Source organism: Postia placenta (assembly GCF_002117355.1).
Source record: "Postia placenta MAD-698-R-SB12 unplaced genomic scaffold POSPLAscaffold_4, whole genome shotgun sequence".
NCBI lineage: Eukaryota > Fungi > Basidiomycota > Agaricomycetes > Polyporales > Adustoporiaceae > Rhodonia > Rhodonia placenta.
The window spans coordinates 712,596-739,924 of NW_020169835.1; the positions used below are offsets into that span (position 1 = coordinate 712,596).

General features: G+C 52.7%; 7 protein-coding genes and 1 non-coding gene across 8 annotated transcripts; 3 read left to right on the forward strand and 5 right to left on the reverse strand.

Annotated features, from left to right (window-relative positions):
• Positions 1 to 1,128: 1,128 nt before the first annotated feature.
• POSPLADRAFT_1179609 (hypothetical protein) lies at positions 1,129 to 3,550 on the reverse strand (the record flags this gene model as incomplete). The annotated part of the gene is made up of 8 exons (XM_024488681.1): positions 1,129 to 1,542; positions 1,606 to 2,064; positions 2,116 to 2,214; positions 2,271 to 2,817; positions 2,870 to 2,981; positions 3,029 to 3,072; positions 3,121 to 3,252; positions 3,306 to 3,550. 8 exons carry the CDS (start codon positions 3,548 to 3,550, stop codon positions 1,318 to 1,320), a joined length of 1,863 nt encoding a protein of 620 aa, XP_024340803.1. The 3' UTR covers positions 1,129 to 1,317.
• A 470-nt stretch (positions 3,551 to 4,020) lies between these two features.
• Positions 4,021 to 12,866, reverse strand: POSPLADRAFT_1065405 (hypothetical protein; the record flags this gene model as incomplete). The annotated part of the gene is made up of 33 exons (XM_024481940.1): positions 4,021 to 4,168; positions 4,223 to 4,328; positions 4,383 to 4,448; positions 4,501 to 4,590; positions 4,642 to 4,798; positions 4,858 to 5,211; positions 5,260 to 5,507; positions 5,562 to 5,699; positions 5,757 to 5,862; positions 5,915 to 6,052; positions 6,101 to 6,256; positions 6,307 to 6,507; positions 6,558 to 6,721; positions 6,778 to 6,967; positions 7,022 to 7,282; positions 7,338 to 7,515; positions 7,564 to 7,674; positions 7,725 to 8,470; positions 8,525 to 8,804; positions 8,861 to 8,964; positions 9,014 to 9,631; positions 9,688 to 9,924; positions 9,980 to 10,424; positions 10,478 to 10,715; positions 10,765 to 10,965; positions 11,015 to 11,087; positions 11,140 to 11,252; positions 11,303 to 11,496; positions 11,541 to 11,649; positions 11,703 to 11,904; positions 11,968 to 12,518; positions 12,568 to 12,700; positions 12,753 to 12,866. The coding sequence occupies 33 exons, from the start codon at positions 12,864 to 12,866 to the stop codon at positions 4,153 to 4,155; spliced, it is 7,038 nt and encodes a 2,345-aa protein (XP_024340804.1). The 3' UTR covers positions 4,021 to 4,152.
• A 103-nt stretch (positions 12,867 to 12,969) lies between these two features.
• POSPLADRAFT_t49 lies at positions 12,970 to 13,052 on the forward strand. The gene has a single exon. It is a non-coding gene; the product is annotated as a tRNA-Pro (tRNA).
• Positions 13,053 to 13,865: 813 nt separating this feature from the next.
• Positions 13,866 to 14,788, reverse strand: POSPLADRAFT_1039255 (hypothetical protein). The gene is made up of 4 exons (XM_024477516.1): positions 14,681 to 14,788; positions 14,379 to 14,620; positions 14,065 to 14,322; positions 13,866 to 14,012 (listed from the first exon to the last, which is right to left on the reverse strand). The coding sequence occupies exon 3, from the start codon at positions 14,301 to 14,303 to the stop codon at positions 14,076 to 14,078; it is 228 nt and encodes a 75-aa protein (XP_024340805.1). The 5' UTR covers positions 14,304 to 14,322; positions 14,379 to 14,620; positions 14,681 to 14,788; the 3' UTR covers positions 13,866 to 14,012; positions 14,065 to 14,075.
• On the forward strand, positions 14,642 to 16,779 carry POSPLADRAFT_1179615 (hypothetical protein; the record flags this gene model as incomplete). Its single annotated transcript, XM_024488682.1, has 5 exons — positions 14,642 to 14,872; positions 15,348 to 15,562; positions 15,622 to 16,228; positions 16,282 to 16,407; positions 16,471 to 16,779. 5 exons carry the CDS (start codon positions 14,642 to 14,644, stop codon positions 16,777 to 16,779), a joined length of 1,488 nt encoding a protein of 495 aa, XP_024340806.1.
• A 359-nt stretch (positions 16,780 to 17,138) lies between these two features.
• POSPLADRAFT_1137330 (hypothetical protein) lies at positions 17,139 to 19,443 on the reverse strand (the record flags this gene model as incomplete). The annotated part of the gene is made up of 14 exons (XM_024484782.1): positions 17,139 to 17,378; positions 17,431 to 17,587; positions 17,640 to 17,724; positions 17,780 to 17,889; positions 17,942 to 17,990; positions 18,044 to 18,062; positions 18,113 to 18,214; positions 18,272 to 18,359; positions 18,414 to 18,495; positions 18,545 to 18,649; positions 18,704 to 18,839; positions 18,900 to 19,224; positions 19,283 to 19,345; positions 19,418 to 19,443. Coding segments are annotated over 14 exons (1,587 nt in total), but the record flags the coding sequence as incomplete, so codon positions are not given.
• A 1,317-nt stretch (positions 19,444 to 20,760) lies between these two features.
• On the forward strand, positions 20,761 to 24,062 carry POSPLADRAFT_1179620 (hypothetical protein; the record flags this gene model as incomplete). The annotated part of the gene is made up of 7 exons (XM_024488683.1): positions 20,761 to 21,286; positions 21,494 to 21,714; positions 21,758 to 21,906; positions 21,955 to 22,019; positions 22,171 to 22,917; positions 22,950 to 23,811; positions 24,006 to 24,062. The coding sequence occupies exons 1-7, from the start codon at positions 20,868 to 20,870 to the stop codon at positions 24,060 to 24,062; spliced, it is 2,520 nt and encodes an 839-aa protein (XP_024340808.1). The 5' UTR covers positions 20,761 to 20,867.
• A 1,016-nt stretch (positions 24,063 to 25,078) lies between these two features.
• Positions 25,079 to 27,037, reverse strand: POSPLADRAFT_1179622 (hypothetical protein; the record flags this gene model as incomplete). The annotated part of the gene is made up of 2 exons (XM_024488684.1): positions 25,079 to 26,915; positions 26,990 to 27,037. The coding sequence occupies 2 exons, from the start codon at positions 27,035 to 27,037 to the stop codon at positions 25,293 to 25,295; spliced, it is 1,671 nt and encodes a 556-aa protein (XP_024340809.1). The 3' UTR covers positions 25,079 to 25,292.
• Positions 27,038 to 27,329: the final 292 nt, after the last annotated feature.

Below are 27,329 nucleotides of genomic sequence, written 5' to 3' on the forward strand. Positions count from 1 at the left end.
CTCCAATTATCTGTTCAGCATACATAGACTGTTTGGTATTTGCACCCTTTCTCCCTTGGAATTATCTTTAGACCACTGTAGCACCTGCGCATCAGACCTCATCTTCTTGACCCACTCCTCGAGAGCATAGATCATACAGGCCTTGGTATTTTATTATTGTATACGTAGTCTCTGCCTCCGTGTAGCTCCAGCTATCCGTTCACTATCCAGTATACAGATTCCTAAATTATTGGCTAGCCGCCTAGATGACACTAGTAACCAGTTCACAAATCATTGACCTACAACGACGCTAGGGACCTTTATGACGTTGAAGGATAGGACAAATACTAGTCGTGTATGTAGATTGGTGCCGGCGGCACTAACCACCGTCCGAGTCTAGAGAACTCATCGGTGGTAAAAGGTCAAATCGATGCCAAGCTCATGTCTAGTCTCGAGCCTTTGTGTTCGGCTACCTACTCGGTAGTGCATCAATGCAAAACAAAATACTGAGCTTCGTCGAATCATTTATATCCATAATTCCCAGCAATCTCGGCTGCTGGGCTTCAATATATGTCGAAGTTATCTTCGCTGTCCTGTGATAATGAAACCATTCTCGGTTTTGTGATACTGCGAGTATATAGTGGAGAGTCAAGTGTGGACCAGACAGCTCTGCACTTCTTGATCTTGATGGCAAAGACGCCGTTCGGGATGGTCAGATCGACGATCATGCTGTAACTGTAATGACGCTCGCGCATTGCGACAAGTGACAGCATCCAGATGATGCATGCGCATGAAGGTCGACGCATCGAGTGGAAATGGAGCGCATCAAAACAATATAACTTCATGTCAGCATACTGTGTTCAAAACGAATACCTGACAAAGAGATAATGCGGTTATCCTGAAGGGACCTTCGATATTCGATACTACTGTCAAGGCAATTGATGAGCTCTCCAATAGGCTAGCCTTCCTTTGCGGGACTGTGTCTATAGGTGGACCCCCGGGCTGCGAGAGGACACGGCGGAAAGTCTAAACTCGAGAGAGTTATGAGGAAGATAGATCATTCATTCTTGCGTACATGTTGGAGCGTGACCGACGGAACATCGTCTGCTCAACGTTCACAGATGTGTTGCCGAGCCTGCAACGACATGAGAAATTTGCTAAGGAAATACTGCAGATTCCAAACATAGAAATTATTGCGCAAAGGACTGCGGCTGTCCTGACGGTAGTGCGCCTTCCTCAAGTGCCAGATATTCGTCGTAATAAACCGTGCTCAGAGCTAAACACCCAAATCCATCATCTTACATTGTCCATCCGTCCGATTTGTTTCGCTGCACCAGATCACTCTCCGTTCCCTCCTCTCCCCCTTCCTCTCCCCTGATTTCTTCCCCGCATCGCATGCCCCAGCCGGAAGATGCCGCCACCGCGCCCGAAAGGCAGCGTTGGATACGCCCCAGGAGTGTGCGGTAGAATGTGCACGCCGTGATCCGGCGGTCCATCGTTGGCTTCAGGAAATGATCCGGGCATGCTCGGAGGTTCGGTGTCCTCGTCATCCTCCGCGTCACGCTGCGGCAAATACGTAAGTAAGCGCCATCTCAGACATGTTTGCATGGGACCACATAAACGAACCTCCAAGTCAATCACTAGCGCGCCCATATGCCACCCGCCTGCAGCTACGGCAAAGCAGAACCGTTCGCGCGGCCTGCTCTCTCCGTGGTCAAATCTCACCTCCGTCGGCACCCCCACCGCCGGTGGAGGGAAGCGCAGGTAGCCCCAGCGCGTCGCGGCTGCCTCCCGCTGGGCCTCATCCGTATACCCTCCAGGCTGGCCAGCAGGAACATGCGCTGGGTCGCCCAGCCCGAGCGCACCCTTGGAAAATGCGCCCCATGTTAGGAGCGTCCCTGACGCAGTGAGCGCACCGTAGTGGTAGTCCCCAAGCACGACGGAAATGACCCCACGGTTCTGGAGCGCGGGCAGGATCTGTGGCGTGAGTGGCCGCGTGTCAGAAGAGTCGTTGGGCTTGCCGATGAGCACGACGGAGCGCGCGCCGGTGGAGTAGGCGACGAACGTCATGAATTGGGCCGAGATCTGGGCGGAAATCAGTCGTTCAATGGTGTACGGCAAGGAATGATGGCGTACATGAGTGATCCGCATTGTGTCAGGGGCCTCCGAACGAGTCTCTCCTTCTGTGAATGTCAGATGTTCCCTGACGTGCTTCAGTTCGCTAAATTCAGGCAGCTGCAGAGTAGGGGAAATCAGGCTGGTATCCATACGGCATTCAAGAAGAGACTTACATATCTCCACGCGCCTCGCTGATACGCATCCTCCCCGGTAAGCGGTGCATACATTAGGACATGTCCCTTGTTGGTGAGCCCGACGATGATATCGTCCATACTTGCAATTTTGACTAATTTCGTCTCGCCATCGAGCTCCTTGTCTGAAAAGCCAGTTCCTGTGAGCCTTGGAAGGGCTTGATCAGGTATAGGCGGGAGCCTGACAGGGTGCACATCATGCAGCTCCCAAGGATAGCAGGGTATCACTTGCGGTTCCTTCTGGGTAGGAAGTGCTTTGTTCTGCGTTACAGCGCTCTGTTGGTCAAGCTCCACATTCTTTGCAGCTATAGCGGTTTCCATTTGGCCCTCGAATGGCCAGTACACCAGCACATCGCCTGACTGCGTCAAAACTGACGAGAACGCCCAGCCGCTCTCAACTTGGACCGGCGTAGTTTCTGGCGAAGACTTGTCTAGTGATGGGGACATGATCTTGAAGGGTCTCCCCCACGATGTGAATGTCCAGACGTGCGACGTCGCATCTAGTGCAGTGCAGTGCAAACGCCCACAGCTGTGTCTACTGTAAGTATAAAGAGAGGTATACTTGACGTCGATAAGCCTACCTGATGCTGCGGAACATCACCGGAAGGTTGAGACGCATGGGCTGTTCCGCTCTCTTTGACGGAATGGAGTAGCCCTCGCTGCGCAGGGCAGCACTACTACCATCGAGTGTTCCTGGATTAACTGTCAGTGTGCGCAGACAGTGAGATAAGTTGTCTTACCCCAGACGTGAATATTCCCCTGGGAGTCTAATGCGTGAAATGACCTGGTGATGTCTCAATTAAATGACCTGTTACCAGAATACTGGACCTACATTCCGCCTGCCTCAAGATGCACAATCCGAACGCCGGGAATGTGCAACCGCACAGGGAAGGGCGCCCCTTCGCGCATCGTGGTGTGCGGAATATCGCCATCTCCTAGACCTAGTCGACCATTACTTCGCTCTCTAAACGTGACGGTAAGGAAATGCTTGATAGGGCGTGAGGCACGCAGACATACCCCCATACGAGTACCTTTGGATTAAATAATCTTCTGTACAGGAATTTCCACCCGGCATTCCTTGCGGTATCCGAGGTGGGGAAGTTGAAGTCCTCCTGAATCTTCCTATGCCAGAATGGCTCATCCGACGCGAGCTGGCTGAAGAAACGATTGGTGCACGCGAGACTGAGGAGATCAGAGACCGGTAGTATAGGAAAGATGTGGTCGATGAACAGTTCAATGGGTAAATCTGCAAGCGTAACCATTGTTTCGAATGGTGGAGGTATGGAAGAGAAAGAGGAGCAGCAGTAACAGTGGCCGCAGTGACTACTGCGATCTCCAATCGTCACCTAGATCAGATCGGTATTGACACTCGTCACCGCACGTGGCCCATAGAGCGTCCGAAAACAATGTCGCAGCCATAGCAGCCACACGGGATCTAGTCATCGACGTCAGTCTTCCGCCACTGCATCCGTGGTTTCTGTCCGGTCTCCCATGGCGCCAAAGATATAAAAATGTACTAAAATAACGTAGCGGCTCAGTGGTGATCTAGGAGCTGCAACTGAGCAAAGATGCACTGACATTCGTCTCGCTATATAGGCATTACAGTTTTGATACGAGCACGCAGCCGTAGGATCGAATGTGGAAGTACGTACAAGCCTCGGATCACTGGCCGTGGAGAACAGTTACAGTAGTTGGTGCGGACGCTCCTACTCAACATCAAATCGTTCGCTGTAATCGAAAGAAGAGGCATGTGATTATCTAGTAACATCCAAGGTAATATACATGGGACGTAGCATACAACGGACAGGGCTCAGCGCACGAAAGCAGGACATTCTATAGATACAGCTTGACATTCCCCAGAAAATCACCAGAATGCACACCTAACGCATGATAGATCAGGACGACTTCTTCAAGCAATCTCACAGAACACGCACCATCCGGAGAAACATTGACACAGATTCTCTAACGAAGTAGCTTGAATAATCAGCTTGTCAACTTGCGCGGCGACAGTGAGTGAAACGTCAGGGTTGAAGTCACGCCCTGTACAGTGATACGTTATTGCGAGGAGGAACAGATAGTTCATGGCGTCCTTGCCTGTCAGTTTGTGCTGCACGCGGTTGTACACACTCAGAGCACGCTCATTGCGCACTTCATGATGCTCTGATACCCATGATCAGTAGATGAGATTGTCTAGGATAGAAAATGCACACACCATTGAAAATATCGTTCTCGTCCGCCTTTAGCTTACGAATAGGCCCTTGAGGGAAAGCTGTAGTACGGGACGCCTCCGGCCGATCTTTCACTGTTACAACCATGAGTACTACTCAGACTTGGGAGAGAGACAAGGATTTACCTTGACGAGACTCGGCGTCCGTCTGCATCAATCTCCAGCTAATGAGCGGGTCATACACGAACGCCTCTAGCACAGCCATGAGAGACTCCTTGTTGTCGCGCAGCACCTTCATGCTGATCTCGCACGTGTTCCTGAAGCTGCCCTCAATGCCACTGACCTATATAGGTCGACACCAGCATCAGGATAAAGTCGTCATATCGAAAGAGAAATGCTAACCTCCATCGCGTGCGTCAGCATGCGTGTCAGTCGGAAGGGAATCTTCTCCGGGAACTTTTCGCGGTGCATCGCGACCTCGAAGCAGTCGCCGAAGTCGATGTGCACCATTTTGCCCGTATTACGCTCGAGCATCAGGTTCGACGGGTGCCGATCGCCCAGCCCGAGGATATGCCCGACCATGCTGTTTACAGCGAGCGAGCGGGTGTACGTCGCACGCCGCTCGAGCCAGTGCTCCGAATTCGCGCTCTTCAACCACAGCACACGGTACAAGTCCTGCCCAGTCGTATTTTCTAACGCGTACTCGAACACCTCGATCTTCTGTAGAAGGATGAGGTTCTCGTAGTCTGGCGCCATCTGCGAATACTTTATGAGACGGCGAACGATACATAGCAGGTTACCCACCTGTAACATTAGTCGGTACTCGATATTGAGCAGGATCTTCCTCGACTCTCGATAGTCGCGGACAAGCACGTGCAACGTATCGCTGTCTTGCACCCAACCAAGCAGACCAGCGTTGGGAGCCAAGGGTATGACGGGGAATCGTTGAATGTGCAAACGCCGCTTGAAGCAGTCAGTGTCGACCGACAGGAGGTTGTTCACCAAGCTGAAGAGCTGCATGACTCGCTCGTCTTGCCGCAAGTCCTCATGACCTTAGAATGCATTGGTAAGCCACACACACTGTAAATGTAAAACATGACATGAACCTTTCAGAACAAATTGGTAGTCCCTCCCGTCGCTGCCTTTCAGGGACAGGCGTCTGGGCCGTTGCTTAGATTGAATGACGGAGAGCTTTGTAGCGAAGTAGATGATCGTCACGATCGGGCGCCCACTCTGATAGGTACCTAATACAGTGAAGCACATTAGGCACGAATTCATGCAGGCAGCTTGCGGCGTCATACCTGGGACTGCAAGTTCTAGATCACGAGCCTTGAGCAACTCCGGCGAAACAAACTGTAGGTCCAGCGTTGTCAACTGTCTTAGTTGACTTTCAACCTTCTTGAACACCTGGGGACATACGGTAAGCGAAAGCTGGTCGAGACCTGACGAAAGAACGAACTGAATAGTAGATCTCCCACGCTCGGTCTAGGTCGCGCTGTTCGCCATATGTGCGCCAGTGTCTGCACGCTTCACGAGCTTCGTGCAGATCACGGCCAAATACTTGAGTGAATGAGGTCTCTCGAGCGGTTTTCGGACCCTAGCTTGATGTGAGTCTTCGATCTACCATGGCTGCCAGAGGGCGTACCGCTTCAAGCATCTCGTGCAAAGGCTCCAAAAACACGATCATACCCTCTGGATCATGATCCGTGAAGTATAGTCGTGATGCCTCTTCCAAGCCTTCATGCCACATTTCGTGCCAGAGGATAGCAACCCGGATGAGCTCATGACTGACCAAAAGCGCCTGGAAAGACATTAGTGTTGAAGACGGTGTACACGAGTAGGCAGCCATACTTGATCAACGATTGTCGGACTATGTTCTCGCATCCTGTTCATGATGTTGAGGGCTGCTTTCTTTCGTACCTCACTAGAGGACTTTGAAGCTACGGTAAGCGGATACACCAGGGCTTGCGGGTGGTGCTTTCCAACGTCAATGAGCAGGTTGTTCAGATTTCGGCGAATGTTCGCGCTTGGCGTTTGGATACGAGCAATGATCTATGCAGTTCGTGAAGGATTAACGGCATGCGACTATCTCAAGAGCATACCTGTGGGATGACTTCTAGCCATGTGTCCACCTCCAGGTCGGTGAAACCGGAGCTCATGGCATGGCTAACATCTTCATGTGCTCCGTACTTGAACCATAGCGTGAGCAAGCGCAGAGTGTCCTGGAGGGCATTCTCATTCCTTAGCGAGATCGAGCGGAAGAAACCTGGGCATCACATAGCATCAAAACCATCAACAGAGCTCATTCCAAAAGCTACTTACCGTCAACGGCCTGTACGATATGCACTGCTAGATCGTCTGGAGGAACACCAGTCATCTTGTTCTCGACCTGGGTTTCCAGATAGCCGACGACCTCGAAATTGGCCAAGGCCCAGGTGTGCCATGCTTTGTACCACGTCGAGTCATAATGTGTCGCGAGGAAATATGAATGCAATATATCCTTGACATTCCGCTTCACCATGTGTAAACATTTCGCATGCACAAAATAAGGTCAGGCGACACTTACGTGCCCCCAGTCTTCGTGCAGAGCGACCTGCCACTGACCCTGTTTGAAGTAGCATCGCGCAAGTAGTCGAGAGATCTCTTCCAGCTTCTGGTTTGCCTTCGGTCTGGCAAGGTCACTTTGATGCACCGACGTTTCAGCTTGCAATGTCCTCTGGAGATTTGAGGCGAGTTGCCGCAAGTGAGTTAGACTCTCCTGGCGATTCCCCGCGGCCCATGTGTACTTAAGGTGGGCATATACAACAATGCTCGTAGCCTTCGTATGCTATCAAGTGAAAGTCAGTGTGCCTTCCGTCGTTAACATCAGCAGTAGTAGTTACCCGGTCGGGAGTCAACAGTGAATTGATCGTCTTCTCAGCCAGAAACATGCGGTCATTCTTACGACACAGGTTTGCAAACTTGATCCACATCACAGGATCATCCTCCGGAGTTACTACTAAGGCGCGAACTTGTAGGATGCGTTGCCAGACCTCAACGTCAGGTTGGCAACCCTGCAGTCTGCTACGGGGTCAGTCTGTGGATGCACAAGATTAATTTGAGACGGACCGTTTCATCCATGTACTCCTCATGGCAAGTTGACGGTCCGGCTGATCGGCATACTGTTTGTATGCAATGATCTCCTCTAGCTCGGAGAGCATCTGTGCTCGGACCATAATGCTGCGTATATACAATCAGGATGATGGATGCATTGAGATGGCCAGACTTACTTGTATGACCGTCCATAGCTCTCTCCAACTAGAGAAGTGAGTTCCGGTTCTAGCATATCTCGTGCCTTAGCTATATGGGCCATAGCCTTCGCGAATTGATTCTGGTGAACGGATAAAATAGCTCTGTAGAAAGGACGGTCCGCAGAGTCTAACTTCATGGTCGCGATGTAGTCCTCCATGGATTCCCAATCATTCAGGGACCATGCAGCCGCAGCCGCCATGGGAGCAATCTCGCGACGGTCCTCGTGACTCGCTTTCGACCAATGCTCGTCTACTTGAGCAGCGAGATCGTTCCACTCGCCGAGAGCGTGCAGACACCGCATCCTTCCAATCGCAACATCGAGGTTGTCAGGGTCATCTTCGAGCTTTTTGCCGTAGGTCTTGAGAGCCTCCTGCCACCTCCCCAGCCTTTCATACCATTCTTCATGTTTGCTGACGTCGTATTGTTCGCGAGCAATCAAAAGGGTACCCCAGGCAGCGTCATGTTGTTGCAACTTGGAGTTGATGCCGAGCAGGGACTCGATGATCGTTGGCGATGTCTCCGTGAAGAATTCGAGTTCCTTGTAGTGCAGCGCTTTCGCATATGCATGGAATTTCATCGCATATTCTCCAAGTACACGGTTCTCTATCGGCAGAGGCTTCTCCTCATGTTCCATGAACTCGGCAAGATTCAACAGGCGATGCACTACTTCAGACGGTGCATGGGGGGAAGTGATAGCACATTCAATCGACCGAACGAGGTCCTCCTGTAGATGCAATATGTAAGAATTAGGCGAGCAACGACAAAGATAATGGCTTACCTGAAAGTGGTCAAACAATTCACCCCAACACGATATGAATGCAGCGTTGAATAGCTCCTTGGCAAGTGGTTGATGAATGTCGACAAGACTCATACACGCCCGCAGCGCATGAGAAGGGGATTCCTTCATGAATTCGACTGATATCCCGTGCATCCACTTTATCCAGTCGTCCTTGCCCGAAACTTGTGATACGTCCCATGCATCCCTGAGGTGCTGTTGGTTCACCGTCATTCTAGTGGCCTCTGCAGGCGCTGACAACTCGGCAGCCTTGGAACTCTCGCTAGCAAACACGTTCCGATTATTTAGGAAGACAATAGATTCATGAACTCCACGCACGGAAACTCGGCTAGACCAGCCTCTTGAGGTAGGCGCTCGCCGTTAAGGAGCTTCGAGACGAGATTCTCGTAGCGAGGATGGGATACCCGGTTACGCACGAGGCACTACGAGGGTGGTCAGAAGGCAATAACTGCGCTGTATCAACCGGCAAACCTTGTTTACAGTGGGAACAAAGACGGCGAAATCGGATCCGAGCTGAAGGACCATTGTACACAGGGTGTCCATGACAGTCATACGCATATCGTTGGTACTATCGTTCAAGACTCGGACCAGAGGATGTATAATACGAGAAGCGTGGTCCGAGAAATTGACCTTCCTGGAGAGGCCATCAATTGTCTGAATAGCCTTCTTCCGTAGCGGGATGGGTGCTTCGGTTTTCTCGAAAGTTTTGACAATGATCGGAATCACAAGCTGCAGATACTCCTCGATGTTGGCACCAAAGGTGAGGAATGCATCGAATATTTTGATCTGGGTGCTCGTAGCCTTCTCATTGAATTCGCCGTCGAAGACCTTGAGGACCAGAGGTAGGATTGTGGGTAGGAAAGGCTTGAACTCAGCGTCCAGAGCCTTGCCGAGTGCTTCTATCAATGATACCAACGGCAGCCGCAGTGGGGCGTTTTCCCATAGGTCGGTTATGAGGCTGAAAATATGTGGCATATAATTGCGGACATGCTGCTTGATTATGCCGACCAGAATGGCTAGCTGCTCAAGATGAAATACTTGAATACGTGCTGCGGATGCCCGCGCAACGGACGCAAAGGCAGGTATGATCTGCAGTTTGCAATGAACCGTCAGCGAAAGTATAACAACAACAAACCTGTATCAACCTGAGGAAGGAACGTGGCACATTTCAGGCCCTGCGTTTTGAATATTGACATAATGGCTTCGATCACAGTATGGTGACGCTCGCTGGCTTGCTGATCTTTGAGGATGTCAAGAAGCGCGTTGATCGCCACTGCCTGGTAATAGTCGTCTGACGCAGTGTTCGCTCCAGAGTAATTCCTGGAGATCGCGGCAACCAGATGAGAAGACATCTCAGTTGTAACCTCCTCTTCGGGTTTGGCCTGAAACAAGGGTCAGCAAGCTATCCTATCAAGCTCGATAGGCTAGTCAGCTTACCCTGCGCCTGTAGGGATCCAAGGCACCCAGGATGCCGAGCACCTTGACAACCTCTCGCTTGACGCTCAGCTTCGTCTCTGTCTTCAAGATCCTGTTCAGAATCTGGAGCAATTGCGGATAGTCCACGAGAGGCGTAACCACATAGCCCGTGCTCGAGCAGACTTGTCCCAGGGTATGCAAGGCGGCGTCGCGCTTCGGTAATGACGGATCTGCAAGCTTAGACAGAATAACCTGCATAAGCTCAGGGACGTTAGGAGTTACATCCTCCCCTCCAACTCGCGTAAGCTCTCCCAGACACATGAGAATGTTGGCAGCAACAGTGGGGTTGGGGTCGTTGGCCTTTGGAAGCAAGACCCGTAGCATGGGGATCGCATACGGCTTGATGAGGCGCTGCGTAGCGCTGACTAGAAGTGTCAAGAGGCGGGTACACTCTTCCCTGCTACGCCTGCATGGAACATGAGGACCTATGCTCACTGCGAGCAAGAAAGATCGACATACGTGACAGTCGAATACTCCAGTTCTGTCAACAGCTGGATGAGGATTTTGCGTAGCGACGGCATGACGTAGGCTGGATTGTGCAATGCGAGGCGACCAATCAGGCTAACGGCAGTGACGCGATTCTCGAACACCTCATCGTTCACAGCAATGAACAGGGCCCGGACATTCTCGGCTTGTGCTAGGTGTTTATCGAACCGTTCATGCAGCGAGGACAACACAATTTGCCTGATAGTGGGATCTGCGATGCGTGAGCTAGAACAATTCCTTGGAGGAGAACGAATACAGACCTGGGTCAGCAATACCAACAGTCAACACTTTATCGATGACATCGCTGATGATTTCTATCGAATGGTTGCTGGCTTGATAGACTATAGGATCTCGCATGAAGAGACGACAGCATGTTTCGGCCGCAACACGCCTGACCCCAGCATTGTCCTCCTCCAAATACGGGAGTGCACAGTCGCGAATGAACGCATTTAGCACGTGCCCTATGCCCAATCCATCAGGAAACATTAATCTCAGCCGGAAACAACGCACCGCTGAAGTCGAAGTCGCGCAGAGTGATCAAGGCAAGCGTAATCAATTCGGAATTCTTCTGGCCACCCTGACCCTATCAAGCAAGCGTCAATATCAAGGCACGAAGCATAGCTGGGCGGGCTGACCTCTGCTGCACCACCATCTTTACTGGAATCAGCGCGCAATAGAGATGCTGGAGCACCCAGAGGCTTGTAATGTTGACCACTCAAGATGAGAGACAGCAAATCGAGAAGGCGATCTATCCCAATAGTTAGATTGGAGGTTTCCCGCGACTCAAGGTCGGCGTACCTTGAATAGTCTTCAGCAGAGGAGGAATATGCGCAGCGATCGCAGTCAGCGCCTGTCGTAGTGGCTCGCTCAGGCCACAAGCAAACATGAGATCGAGTTGATCGTGCAAAAGCTTCGTCAGATTTGGCCCCACGGCAGACGCGAGCATGCCGACACATTGAAAGATTGGCGCTTCCGAGGGCGCATTCTTCTTTCTGCTCAAATGAGGTCAGACTAGGATCTGCCTGAGGGCAAGCACGCATACCCTCGTATCTGCAATCCTTGTTTAATATGCGCCATGACAGAATCCAGGAAGGGCTTCATGTCGCTCCCCATAGCGCTGGCGACATGCCCAATAGCAATGAAGGCTGCGCACAAGCGACATGAGCGAAAGCCAATACAATATACGGATTCGTCATACCGACTGATCTCTCGTTTGGCTTGTCAAGTTGGGTCACAAGATGACCCATAGCGCGATGCAGGTAGTGCTCGGAAAATGTCTGTGGGTCGTAGACAGCGAGGGTGGGGATCAGCGTAATGACCATCTTGCGCACGAGCGCGTCTTTGTGGATTTTGAAGGTCAATATCTGTTCCGCTGCATCGAGGAAGTTCTCTTTCATGAACTACGACGGATGTGGTTCAGCACCTTCGATGATGATTAATCCCGAGAGCACTTGAGCACTCACCATCCCCCCGTGCAGTAGTAGCTCCCGGTATGTAAGTAGAGACCCGTGGATGACTTCCGGCTGTGCCATCCTAAGCCCCAGCTGCGCGTCGGAGAGGATCTTCATCAAGTACGGGCTGGGGGTCTGACGCTCACGCTGCGTTATGATCTCCAGACACGCCGCCAACAGCTCTGCCGCGCTCTCCCGGACGATGATCCGCGTGTCCCGCAGGGGGGTGAGGATCTTCTCGAAGACCAGGCCGATGTGCGAGTGGAAGAACGTCGGGCTGTTGCGCGCGAGCTCCTTGAGGATGAGCACACCGGCATAGCGTCCCGGCTCCTGTTTGTCGGCCTGCAGCAGGGTGATCGCAATCGGCACCTCCTTGTCGAGCCAGCTGTTGCCAAGCAGCGAGGACCCGCCGCCGACTGCAGCTATGTGTCCCAGGGTCTTCGACGCCGCAAGCATGACATCGATGTCCGAGCTCGGGAGGAGCGTCCTGACATAGTTGTAGAAGCGGTATAAGTTCTCTCTATACTCAATCGCGCCTTCGCCCTCCGCGTTCAGAAGATAATCTGCTCGCAGTCAGTGTGTTTAGCAAGGTGGCTTAGTATTTGGACGCACCTATGGCCAATACACCTCCTAAGTTATCCGCCGTGTTCTGACTGTGGATCAACTCAAATATCCGCCGATTGATTCGGTCGTCCCATAGTTTCGCCGCTGTATCAGTGAAGCCGTCGTGCACCGTGTTCGACACCTACCGGAACGCGAGTGAGACACTATGAACACGAATATGAGGCTCAACACACGTAGCGTTGCAGCTCGATCGCTGATTGCACTCTGGTTTCATGACTCTTGCTCCGGAGACCTTGGAAGATGTTGTCTAGAGGGTCCCCTTGCGGCGCGGAGCTGGTGGACGCCATGGTCTTAGAGTCGCCTAGTACTGGTGAGGCTCTGGAGGATCTTAGCAAGTGGCTATACTAGGCGCTTGTGCCTTGTAATATATTATCTGTGCGCATGTGATAAGGCCTGGTGGTCTAGTAGTATGATTCCTTCTTAGGGTTATCTCAAAATGGAGGAGGTCCCGGGTTCAATTCCCGGCCAGGCCCAAACCTTTTGCTTCTCGCTACCTTGCTACCAGTACGCACTTACGCAGCTACGATTTAACACTAGTAATTTCATACCAGATGGTTTTGTGCAATTCGATATCTGTATCCCACTGCCGCGATTGTCTGGATGCAGGAATGGGACGAGCGGTACGAGCCCGAGCGTGGAAATTATATATGCTGTCAACACCACGCCTACTAGCAACTACAGCAGAATTAGTACCTTGGTTGAAAAACCCTCAGGCACATCACACTTATTAGCATTGAGAAAGCGAGACATACGCTTACTCGTCTCGAGAACTTTCATAGCGCCCTTGAGTAGGAAGACTCACTACTATTGTACTATGTAATGGATGCCAGAATCGTGTCAAAAAAGCGAGCGGTAACAGTGCGGCAAATTGCTATCCAGGTATTGATGCATAATTGACATGATGAAATGGACAATTGCAAATGAAAGAGCAAACGCAGTCCGACGGGCACAGGCGTCGCACGATGGATTATGTGGCCGCATTAACACTTGGCAATGAATATGCCTGTAAGCGGGACTTGGACATGATGGTGGCTCCCAATCACCACTGGGAATGACCAAACTTGCCTAGTTGCGCTGCGGTGGTTATCGACGACGTCACGGTTAGACACCTGGAATGAACTATATCCACCAAGTGAATGGGGACAACGAGTTCAGCTTGAGAGCCAGAGGGGCCCTTGCTGACAGAACGTGAATAGCGCGAGGAGGCGTTGCACAAGGTGATAGTCATGGGCGATATTGAAGCATAACTCTGTTGAGAGATATTGTCTCATTGGTCAGACAACCACGATGTCAGATAGGCACGTTGTTGTAGATGTCATACAGTGCGAACATGATGAGAACGGAAGTTGATTGGAAGGGATCGTGCCCAAGACAGTAATTGAATGAGACAGCTTTTATGACTCAGGTCTAGCGATCTCTGAAAGGCAAACACAGTACTAGTCCTGGTGAGTAGACCATTATATCGACAACGAAACGCATGCCGACCTTCGCGGCGTTTACTTCTGCGAGGCGTGCTTCATGCGCGCATCAGCTTCTTCGTTCAATGCGTCTGTCAGTTTTTCCAGCTGAGCTGAGATGGTCGAGTCGCCGCCGTTGGACGCGAGCCTGCGACGGTCCTCGTATTTGTTCAGGAAGGCATGTAAGCGGGACTGGGCAGCGGCTGCCGAGATGCCCTCGGCGCGGGCGACGAGTACGCGGAGCGGAGGGGTGACGGCAGCGTCCATGGAGATGTTGTACCCGAGGGTCCTATTCGGGAGCGACGATTGGTGAGCGGGGCAGGTGGAACGACAGCGGCCCGAACGCACTGTGCGGGAAAACGAGCGGTCCTGAGAATGCTCAGATGTCTGACATGCTGGTCAAGGGGGAGCAGCACTGACACCGGCTTGGAGAATCGCCTCCCAATCGCCCCTGTCACGCACGCGCCGGTCCCAGAATTTCGCGTATAAGTATATCGTACCACCCCTCCTTACCCCAGACGGTTTCACTCAACGCCCCTTCCTGGCTCTCCCCCGTGACGTATACTTGCTCGCCAGCGTCCGTCGTGCTGCACACAAAATTCGCAATGGGCGCCATGTCAATGCTTGTCTTGCTGCTCACGCACCCCCTTGAGTTCCGCACGCTCATCCAGTACAAGCTCTGGCACGAAAGCAATCGCGACATCACAGCACCGAGCGAGCATGCACACTCAGGATGGAATCGTGTGCCCATGCGAAGATGCTGGGAATTCCTGGACCTGACGAGCAGGAGCTTTGCGGGCGTCATCAGGGAGTTAGACGGCGACTTGGCAAGAGTGGTGAGTGAACGAGTGTTTTTGCATTTCTCGCGCGCAGCGCGATCATCCTACTTGCACTATGGCTTGAGCAGTTGAGCCCTATCTGCCTTTGCTTCAAGTTGCCACCGTCTCATGTAGGGCACGGAGGCGCAACCCCGGCGTCGCGCCCGCTGTCTGATATTCCGTAGAAGGCTTCCATCTGTCTTCACCTTTATGGGTATATGCCTCGCAAGGCATTCCAGGAGCGCGTTTGTGGGGTTTATCCGTTACATATTCTGGTCATACTTTCTGTTTGACCATTGAGTGTAGCTGCACTGGCATGGGTGTTCAAGATTATCACCCGCCTTTTTGTGAGGGTACCAGAGGGCGCACACTTCGAAGCACTCTCAGAAGGCTGTTTGCAGACTCACACGCCCGAGGACAAGACGTGGTCCCCTTTGCCATGCACGCGGTTATGACATAAGGAAGGGAACATGCTGACCATGAGCATTTCTAGATCTGCTTGTTCTACCTGGTACTGCGGGCATTGGACACAATCGAAGATGACATGACCCTATCAGACGACAAAAAGCAGCCACTGCTGCGCGCCTTCCACGAGTACGCGGTCAAGCCAGGCTGGACGTTCACCGAGAACGGCCCGGATGAAAAGGACCGGCAGCTGCTCGTCGAGTACGACGTCGTCGCAGAGGAAATAAACCTCCTGGATGCGCGGTAAGCTTCCCGTCCCATCTGTCATACCGCCGCCCCTCGGCTGACGTCTCAACATATAGATATCGCGACGTCATCATCGACATCACGCTGAAGATGGAGACCGGGATGGCGGACTACGCGCACCGCGCGGCGACGACAGGCGAGGTGTACGTCGAGAAGAGCGCCGAGTACGACCTCTACTGCCACTACGTCGCGGGGCTCGTCGGCGAGGGCCTCACGCGCATATGGGCCGCGTCGGGCAAGGAGGCGCCGTGGCTCGGCACGCAGCTCGCGCTCGCGAACTCGATGGGCCTCATGCTGCAGAAGACCAACATCATCCGCGACTACCGCGAGGACATCGAGCAGCGCCGCTTCTTCTGGCCGCGCGAGATCTGGGGCCGCGCGGTGTACGGCAAGGCCGTCGGGCGCCCCGCGTTCACCGCGATGGAGCAGATGTGCCAGCCCGGCAACGAGCAGCAGGCGCTGTGGGTGCAGAGCGCGATGGTCGTCGACGTGCTCTCGCACGCCGTCGACGCGCTCGACTACCTCCGCCTGCTCAAGCAGCAGAGCGTGTTCAACTTCTGCGCGATCCCGCAGACTATGGCGATCGCGACGCTCTGTCTGTGCTTCATGAACTACGAGATGTTCCAGCGGAACATCAAGATCCGCAAGGCGGAGGCTGCTTCGGTGCGCATTCACCTCTCCTAGACCGGAATTTTCGATTGCTAGCGTTCCCGCAGCTGATCATGCGGTCAACGAACCCGCGGGACGTGGCCTACATCTTCCGCGACTACGCGCGAAAAATCCACAGCAAGGCCGTGCCAGGGGACCCGAGCTTCCTGCAGATCTCTGTGGCGTGTGGAAAGGTGCGGCAGTCTCGCGTCTCTGCTCCCGGCATGTGTTGGATTAACACCGCACGTTACCCGCAGATTGAGCAGTGGTGCGAGCACTACTACCCATCGTTCGTCAGTGTATCAAAATCGGCGTCGGGCAACGCGCAGCAAGTGTTCGATCCCACAGACGCGCGAACGCAGATCGTCCAGCTCGCGGAGAAGCGGGATCGCCAGCTCGCTATCGAGAAGCGAATGGGCAACGGGGCCGCCAAGGAGGCCGCTCGGCCACTCGGCGAGTCTTCAAGCGACACTCGGGAGATCCTGCTCTACGTGGGCGCCGCATTCGTCATTGTTTTCTTGATCGGGATCGGCGCGGCGTGGCTGCTCATGCAGTTCTTCGAGTAGCGTTGGATAGTTGTACATGGACACTGTTTACTAGCTCATGCATGGATATGTTATACCCTTTGAACCCCTGTCATTGATACTGGTCGCACTCCGTCTATTTACGAACGGAGCAGACCCAAGATATAGTACGTCAATTTAACGATGTAACCTAGTCCCAAGGAATTGCTCTTCCGGTTTTCTCAAGACATCGACGGAAGTCCGAAACATATAAAAATACACCATGACAAAAACACAACGCATCGGTTGAAAATGTCCCAGAGCTCACAATGTACAACGAGATAGACCATCTGGTCCTATTTGCGCCGCTTGGACGCTGGGCAAGAAATGAGGTTAGATCGACAACAGCAAGCCAGACTGCGCTACTCACCTGTAGCTTTGCTTTTTGCGGCTGCCTTGCGCTTCTGGCCAGTCTTCGTCGCTGATTCATCACCTTCATCCGAGTCTTCCTCTGGCTGAAGCTTGCTTTGAGCGGCTTGGGTTTTGGCCTCTGGCCCAACAGGAGCGCCGGGATTCGCCTCGCACTCCAGACAAAACCACTCGCCCTCAGGAACTGCATCCAAAGGAGGGTCTAGACATTTTAGATGATATGGGTTGTCACACTGCACCGGACGTTGAATTATCTGTGCACTGACAGGACACGGACACACGCACCTTCTCGCACTCCAGAAGCGCATCGTCGTCACCGGTATCCTGACCACATACGACACAGGCGTCGGGAGGCTCAATGTCGATAGGATGTCTGGGCAGGTCAGACAATTTGCTGTTCGGTTTTGCTAGCATAAACGCGGTATTTTGTCCGGCCGCTACCCTGTCACCATGCCATCAGGAACAGCAGATCGCGCCTTCGTAGGGTAACATACTGGAAGATGTCAACTCCAATGAGGGGCTGGAGACGAGTTGGTTTTGTCGCACTCTTGGGTTCATCGGGCCCCAGGCCGAGTTCACCTGCATACACTCGATTAGTTGGACGAGATGTGGGAGCCAGGGATATGTAGCGCACCATTAGCAGCGCCCTGACCGAATGCGATAGTCATTATACTACCATCTTCGTCTGGGGCAAGTGCCCAGTGGGTCACGCCCCCACAATTGGCATAGGCGATTTTGCACCCCCTGGAGAGAAATTCAAGTTATCTGACACGGGCACGAGACGATCGCTGCATACATTATATCCTGGATGAATCGGAACGTGGAGTATGGCTGACCCGACGAACCTGAATCAATAGTTTGACTAGATCGCATATAGCAACCCGACAAATACACACACCATCTCCTGTGTTTTTCCACTGTATGGCCTCAGCGGATGAACAGACAGCCTGAAGAATTGACGGCTTACCTTCCCTGCCATCCAGTACATCTTCTGCTGATCAATCACAACTGTATTCGATGGACCGGCTACAACTTGTGCGCCCATTGTCATGTCGTTGGGACCAGCGAACTGGAGCGGTCGTGCGATATTGTTAGAAAGGAACATAAGTGAATACATGTAGCGCACCTGGGGCACGAGTTTCGGGATGAGGACATCTTGTTGATTGCCCAGGCCTAGACGGCAATAACCGTTGTATCCCCATACATATACAAGTCTGAAAACGATTCCGATAAGCAGAACGCATAGCGACAATGGTGTGCCCACATACCCTTCAGAAGTCAGTGCGACACTATGTTGTTGTCCACATGCAATCTGTACTATCTCCCTATCATCCAGCCCCTTGACAGGAACTAAATACACGTTGATCAACACGAAGCTAGACACAAACAAGGGACTCACTGGGCTCCCACTCAATATCGAACGCAGTCTTGCCTGCGGAGACAATATGTTCACCGGTTTTGCCATTGCCGAGCTGGCCATGTTCCCCGCTACCGAATGAGAACACTACACCAAGGATGTTAATATTAGAGCACCGATGTCATGAAGTGGTCATTGCACCTTTGCCACTCGCTGTGAGAACGATGGAGAATGTGACCCCGGCGGCGGCCTTCACAACGTCTTCTTTGGCACCGCCAACTTTGGGGCCATTCACGAGCTTGAAAGAGGTGATCTGCGGACATTCAGGATGCCCGCACTGTTACGAGCAAATGCTATCAAGGCATTGGCCGAGAGAGAAGCTTACTCGCGCACTCACTTGCCCGGCCTGGTTTGCACCAGCTGTCCATAATTGACCCCCACTCCCAACCAGTAGTGTGTGGTTCTTGCCGCACGCAGCATGCACGAACCGCGTCCCCTTCGGAGCCCCTAGCTCCTGCGCTGTGAGTCGCTTTGGCGCGTTTTCTGAGATTGATTCCACCCCCACAACACCCAGAGCACTGCGCTCGTTTCGGCCAAATAGCCACGCTACCCCTTCTATGTCGAGCACGACGACGTGACAGCCGACGCATGATGTGTATATTGAGGTTGCTTTGATGTTGCTCAGCGAACGCAGGATATGAGGTTCAAGCAGGTCTGGCCCGCTAGAACGCAACGCGACTCAACGCTCACGACCAAAACGGTCGTAGTTCAACCACTTACGCGATGACGTTCTCCTGAGGTTTCTTACCGCTCCCACTGCGGTCCTTGCGACCAAGTCTAGGCCTAAATGAAATGAGCAAGTGCAAGGGATGTGTTGTCGCGGCAGAACGGAAGCGACGGACGCATTCGACGTACCAATCAGTGCCACCGCACAGGAGGACTGCGAGAGTGAGGAACCACGACCGTTCAGTCCCTCATCGCCCACGACATGAAGGAAACGTGTGTACCTCGGCCCCATGTGGGTAAACTGTTAGTTTGGCCTTTATGCGTCTCAGCTTTTGGACTCGGTGAACTCATGTTGAAATCGAACGGATACAAAATAGGCGTCACGGTGGCCTCTACTTGGTGGTCCCAGGAAATCCCCTTACGGAATTAGCTGTCCGACCGAACTTATTTCTTTCAGGATCATGTCATACAAATTCCATTCCAGTAAATGTGTAAGAAGGTGCACTACCAGTCTTTGTGCTCAGGTTTCTCTGCCGACTTCTCTCATGCCTCCTGGTCATCGCTTTCAGCTTCGCCCTGAAGGTACCATCCAGCGCCACTCAGGTAAACATGGCATGGACCACCGTCCTCTCTACATTGCAGAGAAAGTCGATCCGCGTCTGATACTTCCGAGTCTAGAGGCATACGAGGAAGTCGCACTGGCTACTGTTCGGACGGCTTTCTGGTGGGAACCCGAGCATAAAATGCGAATTAAGACAGCAGTTATCACCCAGAAAACTAACTGAGACATGAGCCTTGAGCACTGTTTAAGGGCCGTGAAATATGGCGCAGCTGTGCAACACGAAGGTGTTAGTAGACGCGTTACTTGCCTTTATATACGCTTATCGAAACAAACCTGCACTTGTCACAGCATGTACTAGTGACGCGCTGATCAATGTGTGATGAATGACCCAGCATATCTGTTTCTAGACCTCGACGTGTTCTCTGGATTGCTATGAGCACAAATAACGAAGGCGGCTATTAGCGTACGGATTTGAATACAGCGGTTACCCTCACCCACCCTGAACAACCCATGTATGGATGTTGCTGGCTCCGTGCAAGAGACTGGATCCAATGTTGTTATTGGCACGACGATTAGCGGAACAAGAGGCAGGTGTAGACACAAAAGAGTAGAATGGCACATCAAGAGGGTCCTCCAATATCCGTCACTTTTACAGTAATTCACAACTGGCCAAAGCACGGCTGCCACCACGAGAGGCCAAACAGTATGAGATGTTCTTGCAACCCGATGGGTTGTCGAAGTCGAACATGAGATGCGAGGAGGATGAAAACATCCTATTTTCACATTTATTTGAATACTAACGAATGTTAGCTCACTATTGCTAGAGCAGCAAGACTGATTCGCAGAGGTTGAACCTGGTTGAACATGATGGTACAAATGAAGAAGGGCTAGCGCTCATTCCTGGTGGCTGAACTTGGTGTCTCTCCCGCTAGTACTGCGTCCGAACTCCGCTACTAGGCTGGTTATAACTGTCGACAGCTTGTGCATCGTACTCCGATATGAGTTCCTAGCTCCTTCTTTTGACAAAAAATCGTGCGACGAGGACTGAGAGTTCGGGACGCAACAAACCGTTCCACAATGGCGACTGAGGTAGACTCGTCGACCGCTACTGGTATACCCAATCCTGCTCTCGGCAAACCACTTCCGCCATACGCGCTGGCTTGGGGACCATCCGTGTGCCGCCCGGCTTTCCTGCCAAACACCTATGACAATCGCATTGCTCCGGAATACATCTTTCTCATTTCCGACACCGACACCGAGACGGATGCTACCCCAAATACAGGGAGATATGTGGTCATTGAGCGATGCGATGGATGCAGGGATGTCAGACAGGCCTGCACACGGACACTGCCTGCCTGCTCGAGATGTGTGGCGAGCAAGCGCGAGTGCATTGTATCGCAAAAGATATATGTGGCTCTACCCAATCCGAAAGTACCGCACACTAGAAAAGCGAATCTCTCTAGCGTCGGCGTAGTGCGGGGTGAGGCAGTCGAGCGGTCAGCGAGACATGATCGGGCAGGAAATGAGACATCTGTCGCTAATTTATCGCGGAGGCTGAGGCCGCGTAGGCCGATTTCCTACTATCCCGATCCTGGCGATAGTGCCCATAACGTTGACCCAATTCCGTTTCAATCCACTCGGTCAGTCACAAGCGATTCTTATGACTGTTTGCTTCTGCCTGACCTTGTCCTGTATCGCCCAAGGGAACGCTCGTGTGCACTCAACGCCGATTTGAGTAAGCGCAGGAAAGGCGCAAACAAACAGAAAGGGTCGAGGGAGCAGAGAAGATTACTGCCCAAGACTGCGGTGCGCGAAATCCGCTCGAAGATCAAGAAGGCCGGTATCAAACCAAGGTGGCCATCTGAGCGACAGACAGGCAAGAAGAGGAGAGTCATTAGCGGCCGTAAAGTCTCCGCAAAACCGAGTTAGTTCAGAATTATCAACGCATTTCGCATCGCAGACCATAGTGATCTCGGAGTCTACAGCATTTGCGCCCACGCCGCAGACTGGCGTAGTTTGGCTCCCAATCTCTCCCACTCCCAATTCTCCCACTCCCAATGAAGCACTCCGGTCACCTCAGCAGCCGCTCCCCGGTCGCCCGCGCATATGGACCAGTGTAAGAGTGACTGCTCGATTCACCGACCGTTGCTCACGATTATTTTAGAGCAAGCATGACTTACGTAAAATACTCCCAAACCTCGCACGGGAAGTGAACGGGCTTGTGTTCGGGTGTGTTGACACGCCAATCCTGTTCCTCGAAGGTCCCGCATGGCCAGCTGATTCTTGGGATCATGCAAATGTGATCAAGTTATCAATGTACATGCGACTTGTTTCCAAATCCTCCTGCTTCATTCTAGCTGACCACGCCTTTTTGTCTCAGGGTCAGACAACTTGTACAATCTGCTGAGGTGGATGAGGCGCCAAAGTCCGCCGAAGCGGTGTACAGCATCCCCCCTGTGAACCTAGACGACGTCGAACCTCAAAGGGTTTGCCAACCTACCCACCTTCACCCCTCGTTCCAGATTGATATAGCAATGCCTGGCTCTATCTCCGCGTTTCATTCCTACTCATCGGCTTACGGCCCCTCTATCGATGCTCCGGGCGGTCTGGATGGCATAGCGCTGTACCGGATATCACCCGCACCAGACTCCGAGGAAGAAACAGCGGCAGGCACCGTATCGCACGCGGTCTATAAACATCCCAGACAATCTCAGTCCCCGTCCACAGTCTCCCATCCGGTTTCAACCACTCATACCTGGATTAGCCCGATAAATGTACGGAAAGCTGTTGCCGGGCCCCATCCCCCCGATATACATGATGCTTCTTCTCTCTCCTGCTCTACAAATCTTTCGAACACGGTCCCGCGTGATGTCACTGTCCAGCCTCAGCACATCCACCAATCCCAGGCATTGTCTGAGGGACAAAGCAAACTGTTTTTACGGCACAATTATTACGAAGGATATGGACCGGAGCTCGGAAGTACAGAGCATGTCTCAAGCCAGTCACGGTGTGATTTCGTACTCCCTCTATCAGCAAACAACTTCCCGTTTCAGGATCTACGCGCGCCTACGACGGCTGCATTCTCGCAGATTGAAGCTGATGCTGCAATGCATAATCCGAGCGTCCTGTTAGTAAACTCTGATGCCGACCTAAACATAGATGGTGGCCTGGACAACTGTACGCAGACCTTTGTTACCTCCCACTGGGGACTTACGCTGAGGGCTGGCACCTTCTAGCTCCGCTGTCTTCGACGTCCCTACGGCGTACGCAGTCACACTATGAGCAAGCGGCTCTAGATGTCCACGTCTCGTTGCCCCTTGAGAAAATGAATGATGTTGACGGCCTTCCAGAAGAATCGCAGATCGCGCGTCAGAGATCTTCTTCACCTTCAGAAGCTGGCGAGTCACCCAGCATTCCGCTCAGATGTATCACGTCTAGGACAACAACAACAGCTGAAGACACCGCGTCCTTAGCCTTACCGCTCGCCGGTTCGTCAGGCCTAGGGAATGATCAGGGGCAGTCGTCGGTGCAGCCTGATGAAGTGCTAGATACAACATCGTATGTCCCTGGCTGGTGGCCCGAGGAGATCAAAGCCCTCGTCAACAACCAGACGCTGCAAATTCCTATCCGTGTAATCTTGTGCCGAGATTCGCCGCTATTCCCGCTCTCTCTTCCACCCGAATATGGCTGTGTATTTTTAGGCTTCTTCTACATCAAAGAGGTCAGCATGGTTGTCATAGGCGACAAGGAACCGACACCTACCTCGGCGGCGGCCAGCCTTGATCATTGTCGTGAAATCGGCGACCGCATGTGCTGGGATTTCAAGCTGGAATGGACACCAGGAGGGGAGTTCGTGTACCCCTCGATGGATATCCCGTTAGTGCCCTGGTGGGCGGTTGCACAAGAGGCTACACCATATACACATCCACAGGGAGATATACCTCCTTTTACACTCCTCCCGTTGCACCTCCTCGCTGCCAATGTTGCTTCGGATTTTCAATTCGAGAACGGCACGTCCGAGGTATCTGCATGTAAAGCTTGGCACTGTACGTGTTGCGGCAAGCTCAATCTGTTGCATAACATGCGGTTGCAGAGGTGTGATCACTGCCAGGTATAGTCGTTCCTACTATGATGATGAAATATTCATTATTATTATTGTGTTAAGACGGCAAATCACCTTCCCCCCGTGGCAGTCGACTACGTACGTGGTCATAGAACCACAGCGCCAACCAATTGGCCTTGGGACAGGCCTACCAAGGGCATCAACTCTAACTCCCAGGGGAGCACAGATGGCTCATTAGCATTCTCGTTTGATTTTGGCGACGGGGTTATGGCCAACCATCTGTTCACCTGTAATGCTGAATCACTACAGGAGGATCCAAACCGGCTCTTTCGAGACATTCAGGTGGATGTCGAGTTGGCTTGGCGGGCTGGCCAGGTCATGGGTGAGTGTTTCTCCCATGGTATGCAACGTCGTTGCTCATAGTGCAAATAACCCTCAAGGTTCATGCTATACGTACGTCGCGGGCAGCAGCTTTGTAGGCGGTCACATTGCTTGTCCCTGGACGGAAGTACCCGATTGCATCACCAAAGCGCGGCTTCTCATGCAAAATCGCTGCTCAGCGCTCGGAAACTTTGTGGTATCCGCGATCAACAATCTGCAGATTCATGCATGGATGAAGCCGGGGAGTAAGAAGGTTCGTCACTCCCCAAGCGTTCAAGTGCCTACTCAAGGAATATCTCTAGGGTTGTCTATTGTCAGTGAAGGACTCGGCGGTCATCATGCTATGTCTCGGCGCAGATGTAGAACTCGATATTGTTCCCAGGTCACAGTACATCGACGCCACACAGGGAGCTGATGACCCTTCTCGGGCATGTGTCTCGGCAGAGACACTGAGCGACGTCACTGAGGAAATGGCGGCTCCGCCTGATAAGGATGAGGTCGATATGGATATTTCAGAGGACGAAGTTGACGAAGAAGGAGATCGAGACATGGACAACCCACACGGCGTTTTTGGCATGTTGCCCAAAGTAACGGGCAAATCTGTCACAAGAAGAATAGCCAAGGAATCGCTCTTTATTACGCTTGTCCACGGCGATATCCTCAGGCTAACAGGAGACGACTTTGAGGTTCGCCACGTCGTTGTCAACTGTATCAATCCTACTGATGACGGGGCTAATTGTAGTGTACCCTCCGTCGGACGGGCATAAGCATGGGTACGTCCTGCCATCACCCGCCAACGTCCCACATTTGCTGACCTGCCGGCTGACCTGCCGAACTAGTGTTAGTCGGGACATAAACTCGACATGGGCCGTGCGTAGTATCGCAGGCCACCGATATTAGGCACTCTTATGTAAAAGTACTGTACATGTACATACACATAATATTGAGCTGATTTTGTAACTGTCTTGGTCCTTTGAGCTCCGATCCACCAGATAAAATTCACCAAGGTACGATTGATACCTAGCGGCGAGGCCCTTCCTTCTATCTCCCGCAAGGCTCTACGGCCGTAGGATAGAAGGGGACATCGATGGCTCGCGTCTCGGATGGGAGGAATTGCGGGATGAACCAGCACGGTGCGCCTCCCCTTCGTCTAAGCTGTATGGGTTCCGTACGTAGGTGATATTGACCTTCCCGATGTTCTCCGTCAAAATGTCAAGGACCGTAGGTGGGAACGCTCGCCCTGATCTCATGACCAAGTCGAGGGTGCGCAAGCGGCAGCCGCGGTTGGCGCGGGCGCGGAAGCACTCGCCAAGTACGTTGAAAACAGTTTCCTGCTCCTCCATACGCTCGACTTTCAAATAGCGCAGGGCAGGAACCACGAGCGCATCAAGCATATTTTCGTTCCGTGGAAATTTCGGTACGAGGGCCGTCCAGAAGTTAGCGATCATCGACATACTGATGTCGAGCTTCAGGTACACTAGGCAGGGGAAGGCAGAGAGTATGCATCGCCAGTGTGGCACGTCGAGCTGGTACGATGTCGCAATGATCACAAGAGCTTCCAAGGCGGGGAACGTTGTAGGGGACAGCCCAATGAAGTCGACCATTTCGTTGTTCTTCCCTTCTTGGTACCATTCCCACTGCAGTTTGAATTCGGGTTTGCGGGAGGTCATGACGATGCTGGCCGACCAGGCGTCGCAGCCCGTCAGCTCCAAGAAAAGGCCCTTCACCTTGGAGGTGATCGCACTTAACGAAGGACATTCCTTCGGGAGGTCTACGATGGTATGGCGGTGCCAACCAAGTAGCTTGAGCGAGACGGAAGTGGTGTCAGGGAATCTGAGACAGGAGATGAGGTCGACGACGTCCTCTTGTACGTGAGAGCGTAGGAACAGCTCTTCAAGACGAGGGAGAGCAACCGGTTCTACAGAGCAAAGTTGCTCCCCGGTGTCCTGGCGAATCATAGCGTCAAGGAATCCAAGTTTGAGCGACTTCAATCGAGGACAGTGTCGTAACGTCCACACCAGCTTCTCCATCGATGGTACGAGCTGGTCGTTCAGCTGCAGGTCCGTGAGATCTTGATATGGCTGCCAAGGCATCGAGACGCCCTTCACGTAGATGTCGCGCAGCGCAGGCAGGTTGCCAGAGAACACGGCAGGTTGTAGAAGTTGGGAGTCGGCTTCGAGCATGAGGCAGCGTAGGCGCGGCGCTGCACCCTTGAACCACTTGAGTATGGTATTCATTTCGGTAGGCCTGAACTCCACTGCTCTGAACTCGACGATGCGATGCACATGGTCCGCCAAGAGACGAGCTCTGAGGTCAATCTCGATGTTCCTGTTGAATGTGGGTCTCGTGCCTTCCAATCTGATGCGTAAGGGAGCGTCCTTTGATCGCTCAAGGTACGTTTGCAAGAAGGCTAGGCTAGAGTCGGGGTTGAGCACGATGTACCCCCATAGCTGAGGATCATTGAGAGCAAGTCTACGCCAGTACCCACAGACGTGGGATACGACGCATATCCCGTCTCTGGGTCCGCGTTCTCTGCCGATGGGGACATATGCGATGCGGCTGTAGGAGTATTCGGCTACGAAATGGAAGATGGTATGCAGCACGTCGTCTGGGACCAGCGTTATCGGCGGGACAGCGTGACGGTCTTTCACACCAGGCGTAGGCTGGGCCATGCGCCTGAGCTATGTCGAGCGGATAACGTCGAAGCGAACCTATCAGGACCCTCGTTGCCTACAGAGAGTGCACTGCTACAGACCTGATGATTGAACGACCTCAATTCAAGCGCGGCGGTGTCGTCGTTCATTATGCCGAACAAGTCCTTCCTCCTACGATGAGATAAATACAACGATTGTATCAGCTAAACGTGAAGCCTGAAGGCTGGAGACTCGACTCACTGATTACACTAGATGGTTACCGGCGTCGTGAGCGAATGAAGTCTTCTTGTACAAACGTGTGAAGGTACCTGATTTCTTCGTTATGAGCGCCTTTATGATGTCGCGGCAGTTTTATTCAGAGATTCAGCAGGCGCTTGATAAGCGCCCATACCATTGGACGCGCAGCGCACGTGAGTCGCGTCGCCGAACACAAGGGCGAAG

What these genes read in the sequence shown, in the direction of transcription:
- POSPLADRAFT_1039255 (XM_024477516.1), bottom strand. Translation starts at nt 14,303, where the DNA reads ATGGACGCTGCCGTCACCCCTCCGCTCCGCGTACTCGTCGCCCGCGCC.